This window comes from Misgurnus anguillicaudatus, chromosome 19, assembly GCF_027580225.2.
Source record: "Misgurnus anguillicaudatus chromosome 19, ASM2758022v2, whole genome shotgun sequence".
Lineage (NCBI taxonomy): Eukaryota > Metazoa > Chordata > Actinopteri > Cypriniformes > Cobitidae > Misgurnus > Misgurnus anguillicaudatus.
In genome coordinates, this window is record NC_073355.2 from 26201678 (window position 1) to 26222396 (window position 20719).

Genomic DNA, 20719 nt, shown 5'->3' on the forward strand with positions numbered 1-20719 from the left:
TGGCGTATTTCTGGATCAGAGGGTAACATGGGCATGAGAAACTCCAGTTCAGTAAGCCCCTGCAGTTTATCAATATGCCACCTCAGATTTATAGGAAAACACTGGCCGTAGCCTATAACCACAGGTTCATTTTAAGCATGCACAATAGATAATTTCTAATTTTTTTTGCTTTGTTAACAAAAATTGTTTCTAAAGAATTCAAAGCTAAATATCAAACCTAAGCTGTTTTATTATAAGTGCATGACTGTCTTCATTGGTAGCAGCAGCACTTCTAAAAGACATGACACTCTTGATTCAGGTTTGTAAAAAAAATAAGATAAGAACTCATTTCCCAGATTTGTGAGGAATAAAGGAAGGTGTCAGAAGACCGCTGTGCCAATATCTCTGTAGTACCCTTCAGACACCACTGGATGTTACACAGAAATGTGTTGAGAGAGATGGATTAGGGTGGTTGTAAAGAGGTCTGATATTGAATGACAGACTTGGCAGATTGCGACATGCTTCGTGCGGATTCTCCGGACCGGGTGCCTGGTGGCACTGAGGGATCAGACAGGTTAAATAGGAGGAGATGTTTGATTATAGCTCTCTCTGATTCACACGTATGTTAAAACTGCCATTCCCAACGTTTATCAAACGGTTCAGATGAGCTTATGTGAAAGGTGAGACTGAGAGACAGAGACTTTAACAGGACTTATTTGGTAGAGCTGCGCTGGTCAGCATACATGGAACATTTTTTAGGTGTTACAAGACGTAGCCTGTCATATTGTAAAGAAAGAAACAAGCTTGGGGTAGTAACTCAGTTGGTAAAGCAATTCACTAGCAATGCCGGCATCGTTTGTTTGATTCCTAAGAAATGGAGTGAAATGTTGCTTTGGTTAAAAAGCATCCACCAAATTTATTAATGCAACATGTGTGTTTTTTCTCTGAGATTACACTCACACGTGTGTATATATTTATATGGTTGGAGTTATCAGGTCTGGGGCAGAGGTTCAGGCCTGTGAAACTGGAAGTATGTGGGCCAGATAAAACACTTCAGTAGAGATGTTCTCATCTGGCAGGACACAGATGGAGGATTTTCCATTCTGTTACTGAAACTACTAGAGATGAGATGAGAAAAGGACTCTCACTGTTATCTCTGCTGTTACTGTGTTTCTACACTGTGGAACCTAACAGTTAACTTAACTCAAACCCTTTAAGTTTTGAGCACCTAGATTTAAGTACTGTGAACTTGAGTCATGTGCAGTTATGCACTTATATGTAAGTAGTGTGAACTTAATTATAAGTGCATAACTGCATATGACTCAATTTATTTAAGTTCACAGTACTCAAATGTATGTGTTTTAAAACTAATGCAACCGGTTTACTTAAATGGTCATAGTTGTGTTAACTTTTAGGTTTTACAGTGTATTATATTTTATATAAACGTCGATTGAGGGAGACATTTCATTTTGAGTGTCTGCTGACTGATGGAAGCCACTTAAATAAAGCAATACTGATATACAGTAAATACTGATTCACAACATATCTACCATTGTATCAAAGCATTACAGGAAATGATAAACAGACACTCTCTCACCTCTGGTGTCTCTGTTTAGCTCTCTTTTCATCAAACCCACTCAAATAATGAGGGTGCCCTATACACAAGACATAGATATACAGTACACTTAGGTGCTTTCTGAAAGCCCTACTAACTGTGTAACAGTATGTTTTATCTTTCTGTTTCACAAAAGGTTCTTCAGATTATTAAAACTTAAAAACCTTTGACTAATGGTTCTTTGAGGAGGAACCTAAATGCTTCTTCTTTGCCCATGGAACCTTTTAAGCCCCTTTATTTTTAAGAGTGTACAGTTTTTACTGAAGTTGATCAAATCATAGGCCTACTTAATAAGACAACAGATTACTTAGTATACATTTACAAATTGTAATATCTATAATATACTATATTTACTATAGTAAATACTTAAGAATCTGTAGTATAATTGGGATAAATTTAGATGTTACCACATAAAGGATCTTTAGATTGCATGCATTTTGCATGACTGTCATTTAAGTCGAAGCTGCTGAATGCGTTAAATGTAGTGAATGACATAAATGTTATTAATCTAAAATGATATGGGTAAATTGAGTGAGGAACACTGTTTTGCTCCCCTTGTAAACTAGATCCCATTGGGACATAACCTACCTTTCAGAGAGAGAGAGAGAGAGAGAGAGAGAGAGAGAGAGAGAGAGAGAGAGAGAGAGAGAGAGATATTGGCGAGCGCGCATCTGCCTTCCGTCAAAAGTGACAGCTGCGTCCAGCGGCTCCCCAGTGAACGCGGGCACCGTTATCTATAACACACTGAGCTTCATCATCACTGTGAAATATCGTCCTGTTTGAGTCAGTTTACTGCTTTTTAAGGTTTTTTTTTAATTGTTTTAAGATGTTTCGATTTTTTAAGTGAGCATCTCCTTGGGTGCGCAGCGACATTTTATCTGACTTGCGGCGTTTCTGATGGTCGTGAGAAGAACACGCGCAAATTATTCGCCTCACTTTCATTCAGATTCATTCGCATCATTCGTCTGTGTTGTTTAATGCTGTTTCCCGTGCACCATGTGTTGGAGCTCCAGCATCTCCTCACCTTTCTTTCTCAGTCATTGAAAGACCAATAGAGAAACCACGAGCTGCTCCATACAGTAAGTGTCTCGGCTCCGTCCACGTGCGAAAATGCCTGTGCGCCGTGGACACGTCGCTCTCCAGAACACCTATCTGGACACCATCATCAGGAAATTTGACGGACAAAGTAAGTGTAAAACCTTTTGTTTTAGTACTTTCGTAGTCTGTTAGTGGCGTATATAGTGCGCTTTGTTTTACAGTGTACATGATTATTCAATAATAATCGATTTTTGGGGCGTCAGGGTACGCGCGAGAAAGTTATTGTTATTTATATAAAGTCATCGGAAGCGTACATGTCAGACACGTGCTCATGTTAAACTGCGTGGCAGTTACCCGTCAGATATGCTCAGCTAACTGTCTGATTTTAAAGCATTGTGCCCATACACAGTAGAAAATATTCACTTATAAATATAGCACTTATTACTATGCTAATATAACCATCTGCCTGTTTTTCCATAGTTTTTTTATTTTGTGCACCTGCTTTCTCATGTTGTCTGATATGAACACAGAAAATCCGTATACAGTTTCACCATAAGTTACTTAATGTCTTTCTCTACATTTTCATATAAATGTTACAGGTGGGACTGGGAAGATTTTGATCTTTTTTTTGAACTGACAATGTACTTCTTGGGTTTTAAGAATAGGATATGAAGAAGTGTTCTTTGATCAAATCCCACCAAATCCGAACCCTTTCTCACATCCTAACCATAATCCATATCTTTGGTTGAAATCCCCTCAATAAAATCTCAACCTAAACCTTACTTTAAATCCTTAGCCTGCCCTATGCCTCCTCTGTAAGCCCCTTATCATAGGGTTTAATATTAACAATTATCTTGACAAAAGACCTCTCTTTATTTTGATCTTTGCATCTTTCGTCATTTCAGTATACAATATCTATGATGCCTCTGCTTTTGACTTTTGGGTAATTTTTGTTTTAAAGCTCTTGTTAGTTGCAGTTTTACAACTTGCATGTATCATAAAAAGGCCATTTACATGCATACATCAGTTATGTGTTATGTTTTAAAATGTTTGTCTTCATCTTTTAAGTATGTTTGCATATGTGTGCTAGTGCATGTAGACGTGTGAGCGGGAGTCTACAGCTCCTCCCCTGCTCTCTATCAGTTAAGGCTAAGTGTCATTTTGTGGCTGCTAGGCAACCATGTCAGTGCGTTGTGTTCTGTTCCTGAAGTAAAAAGGCGTTAATGAGTTGGATGCTGAGGGGCATTAAAGTTCCTGTCACCAAACACAATTACTATTCAGAGATGATGAAGAGATTTAAAATTGAGATTTGAAGATAAAAGGAAGCTAGTGTCCTTAAAGGCACAGGTCCAATAAAGATATTTTCTCAAAAATATCTTTGGTTTAAAGCAAAGCATCTAACCTTTCCACAGCCTGTAGATGAACTGTGTTGCTCTCTGGAGTAAATTGGAGAGGCAAAGTCGGTGTTTTTAACATGTTGATGATACTTTTGATGATAACACAGCTGTCAGCAGATTTCCTGTTTGCATAACACCAACCACCGGATATACTGATGTCACATGCCATGTTTTAACGGTAAAAGCTTTAAATAACGCTTATACTTTAATAGATATACTGTATGTATGTATATAAATAAATAAACTAAATATGCATATATATATATATATATACATTGCTGTATTTACCAAAGCAAATTTGTGACCCTGTCCATTCGTTGTGTTGAAGGGCTTAATGCATTAGTGATGGAACATTCTCAGTTCATGCTGGAATAACATCATCTGGTTTTACTCAAACTTGACTTTGGATTCAATGCCACCTCTAGTGTACACTGCCATGACAGCCAGCGCGACAGATAGCTAATACTGAGAGATTTTCATATTTGCACTCTTTTTGTCAGTGGTGTTTATCCTAGTCCTGCTCCCAATTAACCCCAATTTTTGTCTTCTTCCCATCACCAGACCGTAAATTCCTAATAGCCAATGCCCAGATGAAAAACTGCGGGATTATCTACTGCAATGAAGGCTTCTGTCAGATGTTCGGTTTCTCGCGATCGGAGATCATGCAACAGTCCTGCACCTGTCAGTTCCTTGTGGGGCCGGGCACAATGAAGAGCGCCCTGGCACAGGTGGCACAGGCCCTTCTCGGATCAGAGGAGTGCAAAGTGGAGATCCTCTATTACTCTAAAGAAGGTACGCTGAAAGAGATAACAGTGAAATACAGAGTGGAGATACAAAGAAAGAGATTACAAATAAAATGTAAGCAATGTAGTAAAAGACACAAGGTGAATACATGGCATGAGAAGATATATGACCCCGTGTGTGAATCCAAGTTTAAGGGAGCATTTCACCTGTAGAAACATTCATCTACAAATATTTGTAATAATTTGGTGCCTATTTGACCGAGAAAAGGGGTGTTTGTAGTCTCACCCCCTCAACAAAGATATTGGACTTCCTTCTTTCAATGATGCAAAATGATGATTTTGAAATGAGGGTCATTGAAAGAAGGAAGTGCAACACTGAAATCTGTATTTCTCCTGTCTCAGCGGCAACTGAGGAAATTATGCCTGACCATTCAAAAACATGACTGGGGTTCTAACTATACAAAGCTTAATGCAAAAGGGTGAAGTGTCCCTTTAAATCTTATAATCTAATTATGAGATTATGAGTATTAAAGTTTGATTTCAGTAATTGATTTCACTTCAATCTTTGACATGACCTAAATCAGTCAATATTAAATAGACCAAGTGTACGTGCACATTCATACAGTGATTATGCTAACAACAGTGCAAGGCTGTATAAGTGGCTAACTTATTTTACATGGGCAGTTTGACCAGTTGTAGTGCCCAAAACCCAACCTAGTACCCACACTGGCAGACTAGCTAACCAGACTGTTTTTCTCGAGAGAAAGAGGCCAGATAAGGTTGCACAGGAAGACCAGACGTCTGTCCGCCTCCCCCTTCCTGGCTTCTATCTTCTCATACAGAAACAGATGAAGAGAGTAGCTGGCACTCCACACATTGTTAAGCTTGTTTGTGTGTTGTAGCTCAAGCTAGAAAGTGGACAGGTGTTCTTTCGGCCGGGAAGCACTGATAACATTACCATGACAACAGGAATCCAAAGCCCCACACCCCTATTACTAAACTAATGCACTGAGCACAGATGTACGCATGAACCAACATGCACACGCTCGCTCTGTTTTTATCTTTAACGTATTTTTAGCGTATGAAACTTCTAGATCCGTGTCACGGTTGAGCTGGGGACTGAAGTGCACCTTTGTGTGTGATGGTGTATGTATGTGTGTCTTAGTGCAGGGTCTATATATAGAGTGGTTGATGGCCTGCTTTAGTCAAGAGCTGAGGGGGGTCTGGCTGACTTTAATCATGCCGTTCTTCCTCTGGTTTTCTGTCCTCCTCTCCGTCACTCTATTTGCATTGCCGTGACTCATTACATCAGTTTGCATCCCCTGGTTCTTCTTATAATCGTCTTTTTGTTGGTAGTTGTCCGTGGATTAAAAGTGCAATGCAGGTTGCATTGATTTCCTGAGAGCGGTGTGTCATTAAAGACGGTTTATCTTTTAGTGTCTCCTAGCCAAAATATAAGTGACCTCTAAATGTTCTTATACATCTGTGTGTTTATCTGAGAGGGGTTTAGAGCTGAAGGTTTTCTCATGGGTTTATATCTATTGCCTTGGGGAATTTGGGTCCCAGAAATGACAGCATCTGTGTGTGGGTGTCTTGTTGCATGTGTGTTTGAACTAGTATGGCCCTCTGGTATTTTTAACAGTTTTTCATGAAAACCTAGTTAGATTAAGCATCAGTGTTTATTTAAACATCTCACATTTCTATATTAGTAAGCTCTAGAACAGTGGTTCTCAACCTTTTTCACTTCAAGGCCCCCTTGTTGCCCACAACAATATTTTAAGCCCCCTCACTCATTTTTTTTTCAAATAAAATAAACTAGAGCTTGGTATAACTAAACAAATGTATATTCGCTACAAAAATGGCAAAAAATAAATTCTTTATTGTTGCATCTTTTAGCTTCTTTTAATGCTTGTTTTGTCTTATAATAATTTGCATAAAACACACCAAAACTAGCTCCATATAACTTTAGAGCAGTTGTCATATAAGGAAAAGAGCTCGAAAAGAAATCTATGATTTTATTTATTTACGGTAAAGTCCGTTTTGCTTTGCATTTTTTATTTGGGAGTTTTTGCTGTCCCTGGAGGAAGCCGTTGCTGTCCACCGACCGGATTAACATTAAAGAAGTATTGGATGCCTTAACAAATATGACATTTAATTAATTTGACAGAGACGCACATCTGTATCTAAAATAAAACAGACAGGAGATCAAGGGATTGATGTTTGGACTTCTCATTACATTTACATGACGTTTAGGCTACATTAGGAATTAAGCAGAGATTTATAGATATATACAGATATATAGAGATTTAAAAAGTGAGGAAGGAAAGCGTGAAGATTTGTCATTACGCGCATCTTCTTTATGGTTAGAAAAAATAAGTAGGCTATAATAATATATAATATAATGTATAGAGTAATAATAATAATATAGATTATGTTTAAAGGGGCCATGGCATGAAAATCTGACTTTTTCCATGTTTAAGTGCTATGATTGGGTCCCCAGTGCTTCTATCAACCTAGAAAATGTGAAAAAGATCAATAAAGTAACTTAGTTTTGGTAAACCATTCAAGCACATCAAAAAAATAGGTCATTGATTAATTTGGCTCTCCTTATGATGTCATAAGGAGCTCTTATTATAATAATATCACCCCTTAATTTGCACTATCCAACCACAGCACTGCCATTTAGTGCAGAGAGAAAGAGAGAGAGTGAAAATAATTCACAGCACAACTGAGTTTCAATTGCAACAAACCACCATCATTGTGATCAGTGTTTGCACTTCATCCGCTCATTTGCATTTTAAAGGGCACACCCAAAACGGCACATTTTTGCACACACCTACAAAGTGGCAATTTTAACATGCTATAATAAATTATCTATATGGTATTTTGAGGTAAAACTTCACATATGTGCTCTGGGGACACCAAAGATTTATTTGACATCTTAAAAAAGTCTTGTGACATGGCCCTTTTAATAATATATAATACAGAAAATATTATAATATAAAAAATAATCATGTGGATTTTATATATCAACATAATTATAAACATTATAATTATAGCCTAGCATTTGATTATAGTGTAAGTGATTATTGTGTATGAGTGGTCTTAGGTTTCTTGAATTTTTGCGTACATTTGGAAGAAATTTTGATACGAAAGTTTTTGTTGAATCACGATTTGTTCGTAAAAACATTCGTACGCACATCTCACGCACAAAGTTGTGAGTACGCATGCTTAGTGAATGAGACCCAATGATTGTAATCAAACTTTGATGCTCCAAATCTCATAATTAGATTTTAGGTTGAATTTCATAGACAGGCTCACATACTGTATGTAAAACGTAACGACTTTTACGTATGTAAATCATTGAGATATACAAATGTTTATGAGTTTGAGGTACTGTATGACTGTTGATATTGTGAATGTATTTACTGTCTGGCCACACCACACACACACACACACACAATATGTATTTGTATTATTTTTATGCAGATTACAAGCATAGTTTTGGGGATGACTTCTCTTTTTCTCTTTCAGGAACTTGTAGGCCGTGTCTGGTGGATGTTATTCCAGTAAAGAATGAGGAAGGAGTTGTTATCATGTTCATCTTAAACTTCCAGGAGCTCTTAGACCCCTCCCTGAAGAAAGGTGGCATCAAACAGCGTGTGACAAATAGCTGGCTACGGGCAGGTGTGTGTGCGTCCTATCATATCTCTGTGTGGGAGAGATTCTAGACCTTTTTGTAAAACAACCTTATAAGGTGAAGACAGACAAACACAGCTGTGACGGTTGGTGTGTAGGTGTAGTCATTTGATAAAGGTGGTGTCAGATTTTCTGTTGCATATGTAAAGTGTATGTGCAAGCTTGACTCAGAAATATTGTGTGGGTCAAGCCTAATAATAATTATATATTAACAATTGTAATGATAATTATATATATATATATATACACACCTCAGTTTGTTATTGTTAACATACTACAGTGTTCCTGTAGCTCAGTAGGTAGAGCATTCCGTAAGCAGCGCATGAGGTGTAAAATGTGTAGCTTGAATGCACTTTGGATAAAAGTGCCTGCCAAGTGCATGAATGTAAATGTAAATTGTATAGATAAACATCTGAATATCATGTTTTTAGTATATCCCACAAAAACATTAAAAGTAAAATCTTAAAATAAACTCATACATTTCTCCCTAACTTTACATCATGTTGAGCATTAAGAAAGTAAGTTTTGAGCTATTAAAATTTCACTGTGATTATGCGTTTTGTTTGTGAATCAGGTCAAAGGCGTAAAATAAAGTTCAGAATGCCTTCCCTCCGTGTCAGACGCCAGTCGTCTCTCCCAAAAGACCACTTTGAGGGCGTGGTGGTGGACTACTTACAGGTACATGGCTACATGCAGCTGTAATGCACATCCAAAATCACTTTCCTGATCTACACTTTCCCCTTTGTGTATCCTGCAGCCCTCTACTGATGAGGTTGTGCTGAAGGACCTCCAGATGTCATCTCAGGAGAGCTGCTTAAAGTCAGAGACCCAGGCCTTGATTCAGCAGAACCCCTCCGCCTGTGACTTCCCCTCTCCAATGTCACGGCCGTCAGATCGGTTAGACCCCAACGTACCTCAGCTCGAACACAGCCGCTCCAGAGAGAGCATCCGCAGTCTGCGCAGGGCTTCCTCGCTGCATGACATAGACGGCATGAGGGACCAATGGAACGGTAAGAAGAATAGATATTGCATTGGCTCTTGTAGCTCAACTGGTAGAGAATTGCATTAGCAGCTCTTTCTTTATCTATTTAAAAGGTGTGTAACAACTTTATTTGTGTGTTTTGTGATTGAGTCAAATGTGCAGACTCTGGCTCCAAACGAGAGCACCGTTCTTCCATATTGTGTCACCTGAAAAGTGATTTATTTTTATTTTAATTATTTTTTCTGGAAAAAAAATTATTAAAATAAAAATAAATCAGGTTTATTGCACATACTGCCACATACTATTAGCACAGATTATAAACACTATACCAACTTGTTTCTAATACATATTCTAGAGCATTGGTTCCCAACATTTTTACCTTGTAGCCCCCCAAGTGCATATGCAACAATCTGTGCGTTGACAAGCACGTTGAGATGGAGCAAGCAAAATTTAAATAATAATTTTACACAAAAGAATATCCAATTACCATATGATTTTTAATAAAAACATTTTTTACCTCAAAGTGTATCAAACCAACCAATTTTGGTGAGCTTGTGCAAATTGTAGCCTCTTTTTCCTATTTGTAGTGGAGATGAGTGGTTCCCGGTGGGGTCTTCTGCTGTTGTAGCCCATCCGCCTCAAGGTTGTGCGTGTTGTGGCTTCACAAATGCTTTGCTGCATACCTCGGTTGTAACGAGTGGTTATTTCAGTCAAAGTTGTCCTTCTATCAGCTTGAATCAGTCGGCCCATTCTCCTCTGACCTCTAGCATGAACAAGGCTTTTTCGCCCACAGGACTGCCGCATACTGGATGTTTTTCCCTTTTCACACCATTCTTTGTAAACCCTAGAAATGGTTGTTCGAGAAAATCCCGGTAACTGAGCAGATTGTGAAATACTCAGACCGGCCCGTCTGGCACCAACAACCGTGCCACGCTCAAAATTGCTTAAATCACCTTTCTTTCCCATTCTGACATTCAGTTTGGAGTTCAGGAGATTGTCTTGACCAGGACCACACCCCTAAATGCATTGAAGCAACTGCCATGTGATTGGTTAATTAGATAATTGCATACATGAGAAATTGAACAGGTGTTCCTAATAATCCTTTAGGTGAGTGTTTTGTGTTATCAGATCTCATTCCTAGCTGACGGTGCATCTGTTTGCTGTTTCCTTTTCTGTCTCGCTTAAAGGGGACATGTCATGAAAATCTGACTTTTGCCATAATTGGGTCTCCAGTGCTTCTATCACTCTAGAAAATGTGAAAAAGAACAACCCAGTAACTCAGTTTTGGTAAACCATTCTCTACAAGCATTTGAAAAAAAAGGTAATTGAAATTTGGCTCCCCTTGTGATGTCAGAAGGGGATAATACTGCCCCTTAAGCTGCACTATCCAACCACTGCACAACCACTTAGTGCAGAGATCAGCTGATTTGCAATTAAAAGGACACACCCAAAAATGGCACATTTTTGCTCACACTTACAAAGTGGCAATTGTATCTTGCTGTAATAAATTATCTATATGCTGTTTTGAGCTAGAACTTCACATACGCACTCTGGGGACACCAAAGATCTTGTGAAATGTCCCCTTTAATAAAAATCACGCAGACGGAATTCAAAACTCACGGATGAAAGTGTTCATTCACATCAAGAGTTATGTTTCTATTGATCCCTGAATACATTAAACCCGCAAGCTAATTAGCCTAGATAAGTAACGTTTCATGAATAAAGCTAGTATTGTTTTCTAATGGTGGTTATGGAGTAACTCCAAAATGCAGCACAATGCTCAGTGTTATTATGAGCATAACAAAGCCATCCACTTGTGCATGTTAAATTCTGAAATGTTACATCTCAGACGTGTGCAGTGAGACTTGATTGGTTCCCCAGTTAGACGGCACATGTAGGAGCCTGACGGGCCTATTTCTGTAGCTGCAGTCCTAATCAATGCTTTTGTGACTGTGATTACCCCCCAACCACCCCTGATGTGTCTGCCGTGTGTGTGCATGCTTTATAGAGTTTATTTCTGTTGCTGTACAGACGTCTGTAGAACTCAAAGATACTTAAAGCAATAGTTCGGCCACCCAAAAAAGAGACAATTCTGACATTATTTTCTTCATGAAACACCAAAGTAGTTCAATATAGACCCCTTCACGGTTCACGTCACAGGCTGTTCCCACTGCGCATGTCGGGGTCAGAAAAGTCATTACAGCAGATTGAGTTGCGTATTATTCGGTATCGTCAAAAATGCCTACTTACGTCGTGGGCTGTGAAAATCGCACCAGGTCTTCCGTTAAGTTTTCGCGAGTCATGCAGAATCTCAAAAACAAAAAAATACAACATCTGCGTCTGCAAGCAATTAACGTGCAGACTGGTACAATGCAAAGATCAAAGAGGCTTGTGTTTGTAGTGCTCACTTCATTTGAGGTAAGTCATCATTTTTCAGCACTGTTAGATTAAATTATAAAGCCTAAATGGTATGAACAGTTCGACCCCGTGCTGCGCGCGCACCCCGATAGTCATTCAATGTTTACAAACCTTGAAGGGGTCTATATCTCAGAAAGTCTGCAAAACGGGCAAAAGTTTGTGGGTTCAAGTCCTATAGAACACACAAAATGATAAAACGTATACCTACAGTACCTTGTGATTCAGTGAAGGTCACGTCTGCCAAAGGCATAAATGTTACTTTTCATGGTATTGTATTCATCAAGTGTACATACATCTATACATGTATTAGTTATAATTTAAAGGACAAGTTCGGTTTTTAACCCTTAAAGCCCTGTTTTCAGATTGTTTATGATGAAATAGAACGGTTTTGACTGTAATTTCGACATATGCGGCTGCCCCGAGAATTTTGGGGTGTTTGTTGTTTCACCTCCCACCTCTACAATGGCTGCATAGGTGCACTGGAACAATCCTTCCCAAAATGCATTAAACTTTCGTTTACAGGGGTGTTCACTGATATGCTCACACAAAAATCGCTGCAAAAGATGCTTTCCAACAGCTGTTTTACCGTTCGTTGTAAACTTGTGGACCTATTTTTCCAAACGCCTCACACCCGTATATTCTTCCGCTGAGAGCTTGAATAATAGACACTCCAGCCCAGTTGGTGGCGATAATCCGCCTTTGCCAATTGCAAGAATACAAACAAAGTTCCCGGCACGGAGTAATATCGTACTTCACAGCACAAAACTACAATAAAACCTGTTTGAGTGCGTATTTTGCAGGGATTTTTGTGTGAGCATATCAGTGAACACCCCTGACCGGTGAGTTTCACGTCTTTGTGACCGAGGGTTTGATGCATTTTGGGAGGGATTGTTCCTGTGCACCTGTGCGGCCATTGTGGAGGTGGGAGGTGATGCAGGAAGCACCCGAAGATTCTCGGGCCAGCATCATTTGTCCAGGTTTCAGTCGGGGCCGTTCTGTTTCATCGTGAACGGTCTGAAAAGAGGGCTTTAAAGGTGCAGTGTGTAAATTTTAGTGGCATCTAGTGGTGATGTTGTGAATTGCAACCAACAGCTCAGTCCACTGCTCACCCCTCGCTTTTGAAATGCATAGAGAAGCTACGGTAGCCGCCACCGGAAAAAAATGTCATTGACTTAGACAACTTAGCAAAAAAGTTTGTCCGTTAAGGTGGCATAAAATGGCGACTTCCACGTAAGGGGCCCCTCGGTGTGTGTAGATAAAAACGTATCATTCTAAGGTAATAAAAACATAACGGGTCATTATAAAAAGGTCTTTATACACCCATATTAATATAGTTTTGTATATTATTTTGCATTTCTGTCAAGAGATCCTTTTAAAAATTACACAATGCACCTTTAAGTGTAAAATACCGAACTTGTCCTTTAAGTAACTTGCTAAAATGAAAATGCATGTGCACAAGAGTCATAATGGCTGAATGGATGATACTATTTATCTTTCTCAGATCTGAAGCCCAGTAATCTAAATTCCACCTCAGACTCTGATCTGATGCGGCACCGCATCCCTCAGGTGACGATATCATTTGGCTCTGACCGTCTCAGACCCCCGTCACCCACAGAGATTGAGATCATAGCACCCAGCAAGATTAAAGATCGCACACAGAATGTCTCGGAAAAGGTTACGCAAGTCACCCAGGTAAGCTTTATAGTCTTTGATAGGTCATTATGATACATTACATCCAGACAGAGGTGTTGTTATGATACTGTGCATGATGCAGTGTGGTATCTCTATACGTTTTGTTTTGATATATAAGAGTATAGTAATATAATATATAATAAGGAATGTAATAGTAAACAGTGAATAGTACTTTTGCAGTTTAAAGTGCTAAAAGTATTACAGTCAAATAAATAAATGAAGTTACATCCTGAATCCGTTGGAATCTAGTGCTTTTTGTGGCACGTCTGTGCCATTCATGGTCTTGCCTGATTTGCATTTCCTTTAGTGAATCAAGTGCTAAATCAACACAGACATTGTGAGCAACTTAACAGCAAAGCTCCAATCTCAATGTTTTTCAGTCAAAGTGTAAATAAACAACACGATTGATTGACTGAATTTAAAGATCACCAGTGAAAAGGCTGTAGCCTAATGACATCATCTATATGATTAACTAATTTGAAAAACCTCACGCAGTTTGTGACCTACTTACAGTTTTGTAGGCAGTGTTTATTCAGATGTTCATGGAGTACACAGCAGCATGTATGGGCACACTTTCCTGCTTTAGTGACTTACTTAACAATATATGATTATTGGAGCAGAGTTTGTGCACCTGTATATCATATTTCATTATCACATATACTGTATACCATAAGTATATAGAAGACTGGCTTTAAAGTTTGAGGACTGCAGTGCAATAGAGAGAAGAAAGTGTGAAAGAGATTATTGGTGACGTCACTCTTCATGGACACAAATAGGAGACTGTGTGTGTTTCCCTACCAGTGGAAAAATCAATCTTGCTGACACATCTACTGCTGATTTAAGCTTGCACATTTTAGTCATAAACCCTGCTTGTGTGTTTGTGTGATATTGTTTTTCAATTAACTTGTATTTAACCACAATGAATATAGACAGGTGTACTGTTGAGATGTACTGTATGTGTTTTGGTCACTTGTATTAGGGGTTTTGATGTGGATTGTGCCCTTGGGGAAAACGTGTTTTGGCTGGGACATTTGCTCTTTATACATAAAGATTAAGAGTGATGTAAAAAAAAGAGTCTTTGAATTGTTACAGGTGTTTGGAAGGCAGTGCGTCTAACAATACAGCTTACATAGGTAACAATACTTGGAAACATTAAGATCAAACGAAACCAAAAAAGTATATTTTTTAAGCATGTACATTATACGTATTACATTAAACGTATTTTTAAGATGTTAAATTGGTGTTTCTGTAGCTCAGTTGGTGGAGTTCATTGGTTTGATTCCAGAGAATACACATACTGATAAATGTATAGTTTAATTGACTTAAATACAAGCATCTGCCAAATGCGTAAATGTTAAGAGTATTTTAATTTTCGTAAGCTTGTCATGTGTGTGCGCGTGCATAGGTGTTTGTTTGTTTGTTTGTGTGTGTGTGTGTGTGTGTGTGTGTGTGTGTGTGTGCGCATGTGTGTATTGGTGACCTTGGCCTCTGGGGCTAATGGATGTAGAGGGCAGTGACAACAGGGGTCAAATAGACTGTTTTATCTGCCGGTCTGTTTCTCTTTGCACATATACATCAAGAAAAGTGTGCATGCAATTTTTTTGCTTTCTCTCTCTCTCTCTTTCTTTCTCTCTTTGTAAGTTTCTTCTGATTACATCATTCGCTAACACACATTTATTTTGTATTTTAATAGTGTTTTTGTTTTGAAACTCTGAATTTAAGTATTCAAAGCTGATTGGCCAGAAAGTAATTTGTGGTAATATTATGGTAATGGCTAATGTTTTGTGTGTATGTAAGGTTCTGTGGTAAATTGTGTGTGGCAATTCCTGGCTTGATAATTGGACTTCGATTTGACACTAAGCAAGAAGCGAAATAATCATCTGCATTGATCTTTCTCACCATTGATTTGTCTACATGACGTATCTTGTTATGTGAACGGCTGTGCTGTATTTCACAGTCTGGGTAGGAGGTATTTTAAAGAGCATTTGCTTTATGAAGCAGATAAGAAGTTACGGGTGCAACAGGGTTTTCACGGCACAACTTGGAAATATCAAAATGGTTGAAAGAATCAAATCAGAATCTTCTAATTGGATTTCCAGGCCTGTATATCTATGGAAGTTATTTATTTCCAGGCCATAATTTCTATGGAAATTATGTGTTATATTAGATACCAACATTACAATATTCAATATACATTCAAATTCAGAGACTCTGCTTGGTATTACAAATATCACAGAGATCAACATGGCAATAGTGTAGTGAAGCCCAAAAACTATCTGTCTGTTAAAGGAATGGTCTACTCATTTTCAATATTAAAATATGTTATTACCTTAACTAAGTATTGTTGATACATCCCTCTATCATCTGTGTGCGTGCATGTAAGCGCTGGAGTGCGCTGCGACACTTCGATAGCATTTAGCTTAGCCCCATTTATTCAATGGTACCAAACAGAGATAAAGTTAGAAGTGACCAAACACATCAACGTTTTTCCTATTTAAGACGAGTAGTTATACGAGCAAGTTTGGTGGTACAAAATAAAACGTAGCGTTTTTCTAAGCGGATTTAAAAGAGGAACTATATTTTATGGCGTATTAGCACTTATGGGAGTACTTCAACTCGGCGCAGTAACACCCTCCCTCTCCCATTATGAGAGTGAAAGGGGAGTGGACTTTTCAGGCGAGTCGAAGTACTCCCAAAAGTGCTATTACGCCATAAAATATAGTTCCTCTTTTAAATCCGCTTAGAAAAGCGCTACGTTTTATTTTGTACCACCAAACTTGTTCGTATAACTACTCGTCTTAAATAGGAAAAACGTTGATGTGTTTGGTCACTTCTAACTTTATCTCTGATTGGTACCATTGAATGAATGGGGTTAAGCTAAATGCTATCGAAGCATCGCAGCGCGCTCCAGCGCTTACGTGCACGCACACAGATGATAGAGGGATGTATCAACAATTCTAAGTTAAGGTAATAACATATTTTAATATTGAAAATGAGTAGACTATTCCTTTAAAGGGATACTTCACCGATTTAGCATTCAGCTTTGTATCTGTAGAAAACCCGGCAGTATTACTGAATGACCATGTTTCCCTCCCTCATTTCCCCCTGAGAGGAGAGATATCGGCATTTTGGTTCTGCAAAAAAGTCCTCCGATGATGCAAAAATCGTCATATTACATAATCGGAGGACTTTTTTGCAGAACCAAAATGCAGATATCTCTCCTCTCAGGGGGAAATGAGGGAGGGAAACATGGTCATTCAGTAATACTGCCGGGTTTCTACAGATACAAAGCTGAATGCTAAATCGGTGAAGTATCCCTTTAAGTTTGGCTTGTACCTGTAGAGCTGTCACACTGTGATAGGCTCAAATTAGAACAAAAGGATGAATGTATTACTGTCTAACTTGTGCACATACAGTAATACTACAGTATCATACCGTTTAAAACATCATACATATATACTGTAAAAATGTTTTAGCTGCCTTAATACTTTAAGTGTAATTAAATTGGCTGTGCAAGTCATTATAATTTATTATTTAACTACACTTTAACGTATAAACTTCAACTTCTTTTTATGAATTGCAATGAAATCACTTTTTATAGTTAACGTAAAAATTACAAATAAGTTCATTTTACAGTGTATGTGTAGCGTAGGTCATCTTTTGCGATGACTTATATCAGCTCTTGTTTTGTCCACAATAGGGTAATCTTTATGCAAATCAGACGGCCTCCGTTCCGTACCTTTATCCGTATGTGTGTGTGTGTGTGTGTGTGTGTGCAGTACGAAGGGAAAAGGGCGTGTTTCCCAATGTGTCAGTGCTCTGTAGTTTCCTGTCTCAGCTCAGAGTGCCATCATGAGCCTGAAACTTAAACCGGTAAGTGCTGCTACTTGTCTTGATCTTTATTTACAGTTTATTCGCTTTATACACCCTGTTTTCTCAAAGCTCCGCTGCATTGGGCATCTCGCCAGCTCTCTCTGAACGTTTACATCGCACACCTGGTTGAAAAAAAATGGGTCAGGACCTTAATGGGCTTGAGTGACAGCTGATGCCACACATGTCTCTGTTGATTCTGTTGCGAGTAACACGTTTGACATATGCCAAATGATACGACTCTTGCTTTCTTTTCTTTTGTGTATTTATTGTTTTGTGTAGTTATTGTCTGCTTATTTAGTTATTTATTTACTGCTTATTTTTCCTATTTTGTGTTTAGTTAGTTGTTGTAGCCTCCCTTTTTTGTTTTATCAAACGAATAATATCGCTATTCACCATGGTTTTTTTTGTTATTATTGTTTTGTCTGTTGTAGCATGCAAACACGTCTCATCTTTTGTTTCACGTATTTTTTTTGTTTTTGTTTTGCATGTGAGGGTGCAGTGTTGAATGTGCTCTTCTGGAGAACGGGGGAATTTTTTATGTATTTTTTTGTTGGTAGAAAGAACACACAGTACCATCGAACACATGTCATGGAAATGTTACAATGAACTGAGATAAAGTTAGCAGTAAAGTTTTGTGCTGTATATCTGCTATCTTTGAGTTTGTGGCTGTGGTCGGCATGCAGACAGTCAGAATAGATTTGCTTAGTTTCACCATTATGAAACAGAGCGTTAGATTATATCAATAAGCACAGATATCTCGCTCCAGTAAATTCGTGTGTGTGCACATTAGGACATCGGCACATGGGTTTGAATGTGCATTTACTCATGTTAGTTTCATGAGTAGACTGATAAATAAAAAAACTATTGAGAGAAACATACTCTTGTCGTTTTTGTTAATTTGGTAGTTAAATTGAGGACACAGGTATATTGTTGAGTGCATATTGTGTAAGGGTGTGACTGAGACTGAGCTTCTCATAACTACTTTTTTTGCTGCCTTTCACTGCCTTCTTAAGAGGTCACGTAGCAAAACGAAGTATTTTAACTGTGTGTACTATGGTGGTGTCAGGAAAGACTGTTGTTTCTGTTACCTACACTATACAAAATGTTGCTGTAATTATGCAGCTGTTTGCCAGTAACTTACTGTAGATTTAAATTGATGTTATTTAATGCCAACAGTTTGTTCAAAGTTAAATGAACATTGACATTAACAAATATTTCTCTTTACACATTACATCTATAAAATAACAGCCTCATGAAAAGCATTCTAGGAACAAGAAATCCTCATCAACGTTTTTCATTTTATTCCTACAGATTTGGGTTCCCAGAATGCTTTTCATGAGCCTGTTTTTTATAAATGTACTGTATAAAGAGAAAGATTTGTTAATGTTTAATGTTAATTTAACTTTAAACAAACTGTTGCCAGTCAATAGCATAAATTTATTTCTACAGTAAGTTACTGCTAAAGTGCCAGTTATACTGTAATTTCTTGTGTAGGAGAGGCTGTTTAGAAATGTTAAATTTTTTTTAATTGTTTCTGCATACAGACAATGAATCTAGATACAATGATCAAAACTACTGTTAATATATTTATATTTGAGGGATTTTCCTCAATGCAAATTAATATGTAAAGGTCACTCGGGTGACGATCACGTGCTGCTTGTGACATTCATGGTGGAGTGGTACATTTTGACTGAAATTTGGGCTTCTTTGCATGTGATGGAGAATGAAAAACAAAAGAAATATATGGAGGAATAGAGTTATGATTTATACATAAATAAATAAATAATTATTTAATATACTTATTTCACGATTACAACCGGTGGCTTTGAAATATTTGAAATATGCAAATACACAAATACAGACCTGCTGTAAGGAAAAATTACTGTCTTTCGTTTTTAAGATAAGACAAGACGTTCCAATGTCACAAACACAATTTGGTTTAATCATTTGTAAATATAATGTCATATATGTTAATAAAACACATATTTTATTTAATTTTGTGAAAAAAATATAAAACTTTACCTGTCAAAATCATTTGCAGCATCGGGGTTCCCTGTGTTATTAGTTTTGAGCGGTTGTTATCTGGGAATAACAAACCTGTAAATGTCGCGACTGGCCAATCAGAATCAAGCATTCCAATGAGCTGTGTAATCTTTTTTTTTTTTGATGTGAAGAAACTTTTATAGCACGTTTAATATGAAGTCCAAAGTTATACTATGGATACTATTCAAGAACAATAGTATTCATAAGGAAAATGTGACTCAAAATTTTACATTGGGATAGTTTACAAGTGTTACTACAGTAAGAAACGTGTCACATGTCACTCAAATGATGAAGATGGGCTGCGGGGGTTAAACTCTGTCATCTGTATTGTCAAATGCTGTACTTTGACTACTATGTGTTTTCTGATGGCTTTTAGCTCTGGATTGGTTTGACCTGCTAAAAATGTTCCAAAAACCTTCCCTCACCCCCTACCAATCCTGTGTTACTTTTTTCTGTAAATTAGTGCATTTAACCGGCTAATCGTGTATGGTTCAGCAGTCCAGCATTTTGTCCCCTAGGTTTAGAGAAAGCCTCATACGCTGCTGCCTTCTGTATTTAGGGTTAGTTCAGGTGGTTGTGTACAGTGTTAAAGATGGCTGAGATGAAAAAGTGTTGAGGTAGAGAGGAAGGAGTTTCTTGCGAGGCACGTTGTGGATATTTTATGCATGATGACTTGGAGATTCTGGACATGAAGTCTCTTATTGTCGTACCGGTTAGTGCAGGAAAAACAGCCCTTAAGCTTTATAGGGATGCACACAGAGTAAATAATGTTTTCATTAATCTATTGATATGATTTTTTGATGGTTTCAGCTAAATGATTGTTCTTGCTGTGTTTGTCTTCTGTCTCTAGGCCAGATGCTGTTATAATAGACTGTTTATCATAGTTTTATTTAATATTCATATTTGATATATTTATTCATAATACATATTCTATGTTAATATTTGTATTTATTTGTGGAGTAACCTGTTCAAGAATATAAATAGTAATTCAACACCCACACGTTATCAACATTCAGACTGTTCAGTTATAAATAAGGACATATCCCGATGTGTTTTGACATTTTCTAATAAAAAAGCCAAAGCCATTATATATAATGCCATGTGTATGCACTGCTAGGTTGCTAAGATTTTGTTATCAGTAAAAGTATCTGTAGATGACGTCATTGCAGTGGTCATGTGTTCAATGTCAAATGGTCATTTTCTGCTTTTTGTTAACAAAATTTCTTCCCACCAAAAATTG

The 20719-nt window shown here is 37.8% G+C and overlaps 1 protein-coding gene across 2 annotated transcripts in view; it reads left to right on the top strand.

Annotated features, from left to right (window-relative positions):
• Window positions 1-2250: 2250 nt before the first annotated feature.
• kcnh6a (potassium voltage-gated channel, subfamily H (eag-related), member 6a) overlaps window positions 2251-20719 on the top strand; it is a 32284-nt gene continuing 13815 nt past the window's right edge. The window contains exons 1-6 of one of the 2 annotated variants that reach the window (XM_055193983.2): window positions 2251-2780; window positions 4591-4821; window positions 8307-8459; window positions 9046-9149; window positions 9229-9481; window positions 13373-13563. In XM_055193983.2, coding sequence (XP_055049958.2) covers window positions 2705-2780; window positions 4591-4821; window positions 8307-8459; window positions 9046-9149; window positions 9229-9481; window positions 13373-13563 — 1008 coding nt within the window. In that variant the 5' untranslated portion in view covers window positions 2251-2704. The remainder of the gene's footprint in view (window positions 2781-4590; window positions 4822-8306; window positions 8460-9045; window positions 9150-9228; window positions 9482-13372; window positions 13564-20719) is intronic. The other variant, XM_055193982.2, reaches the window with a different exon arrangement.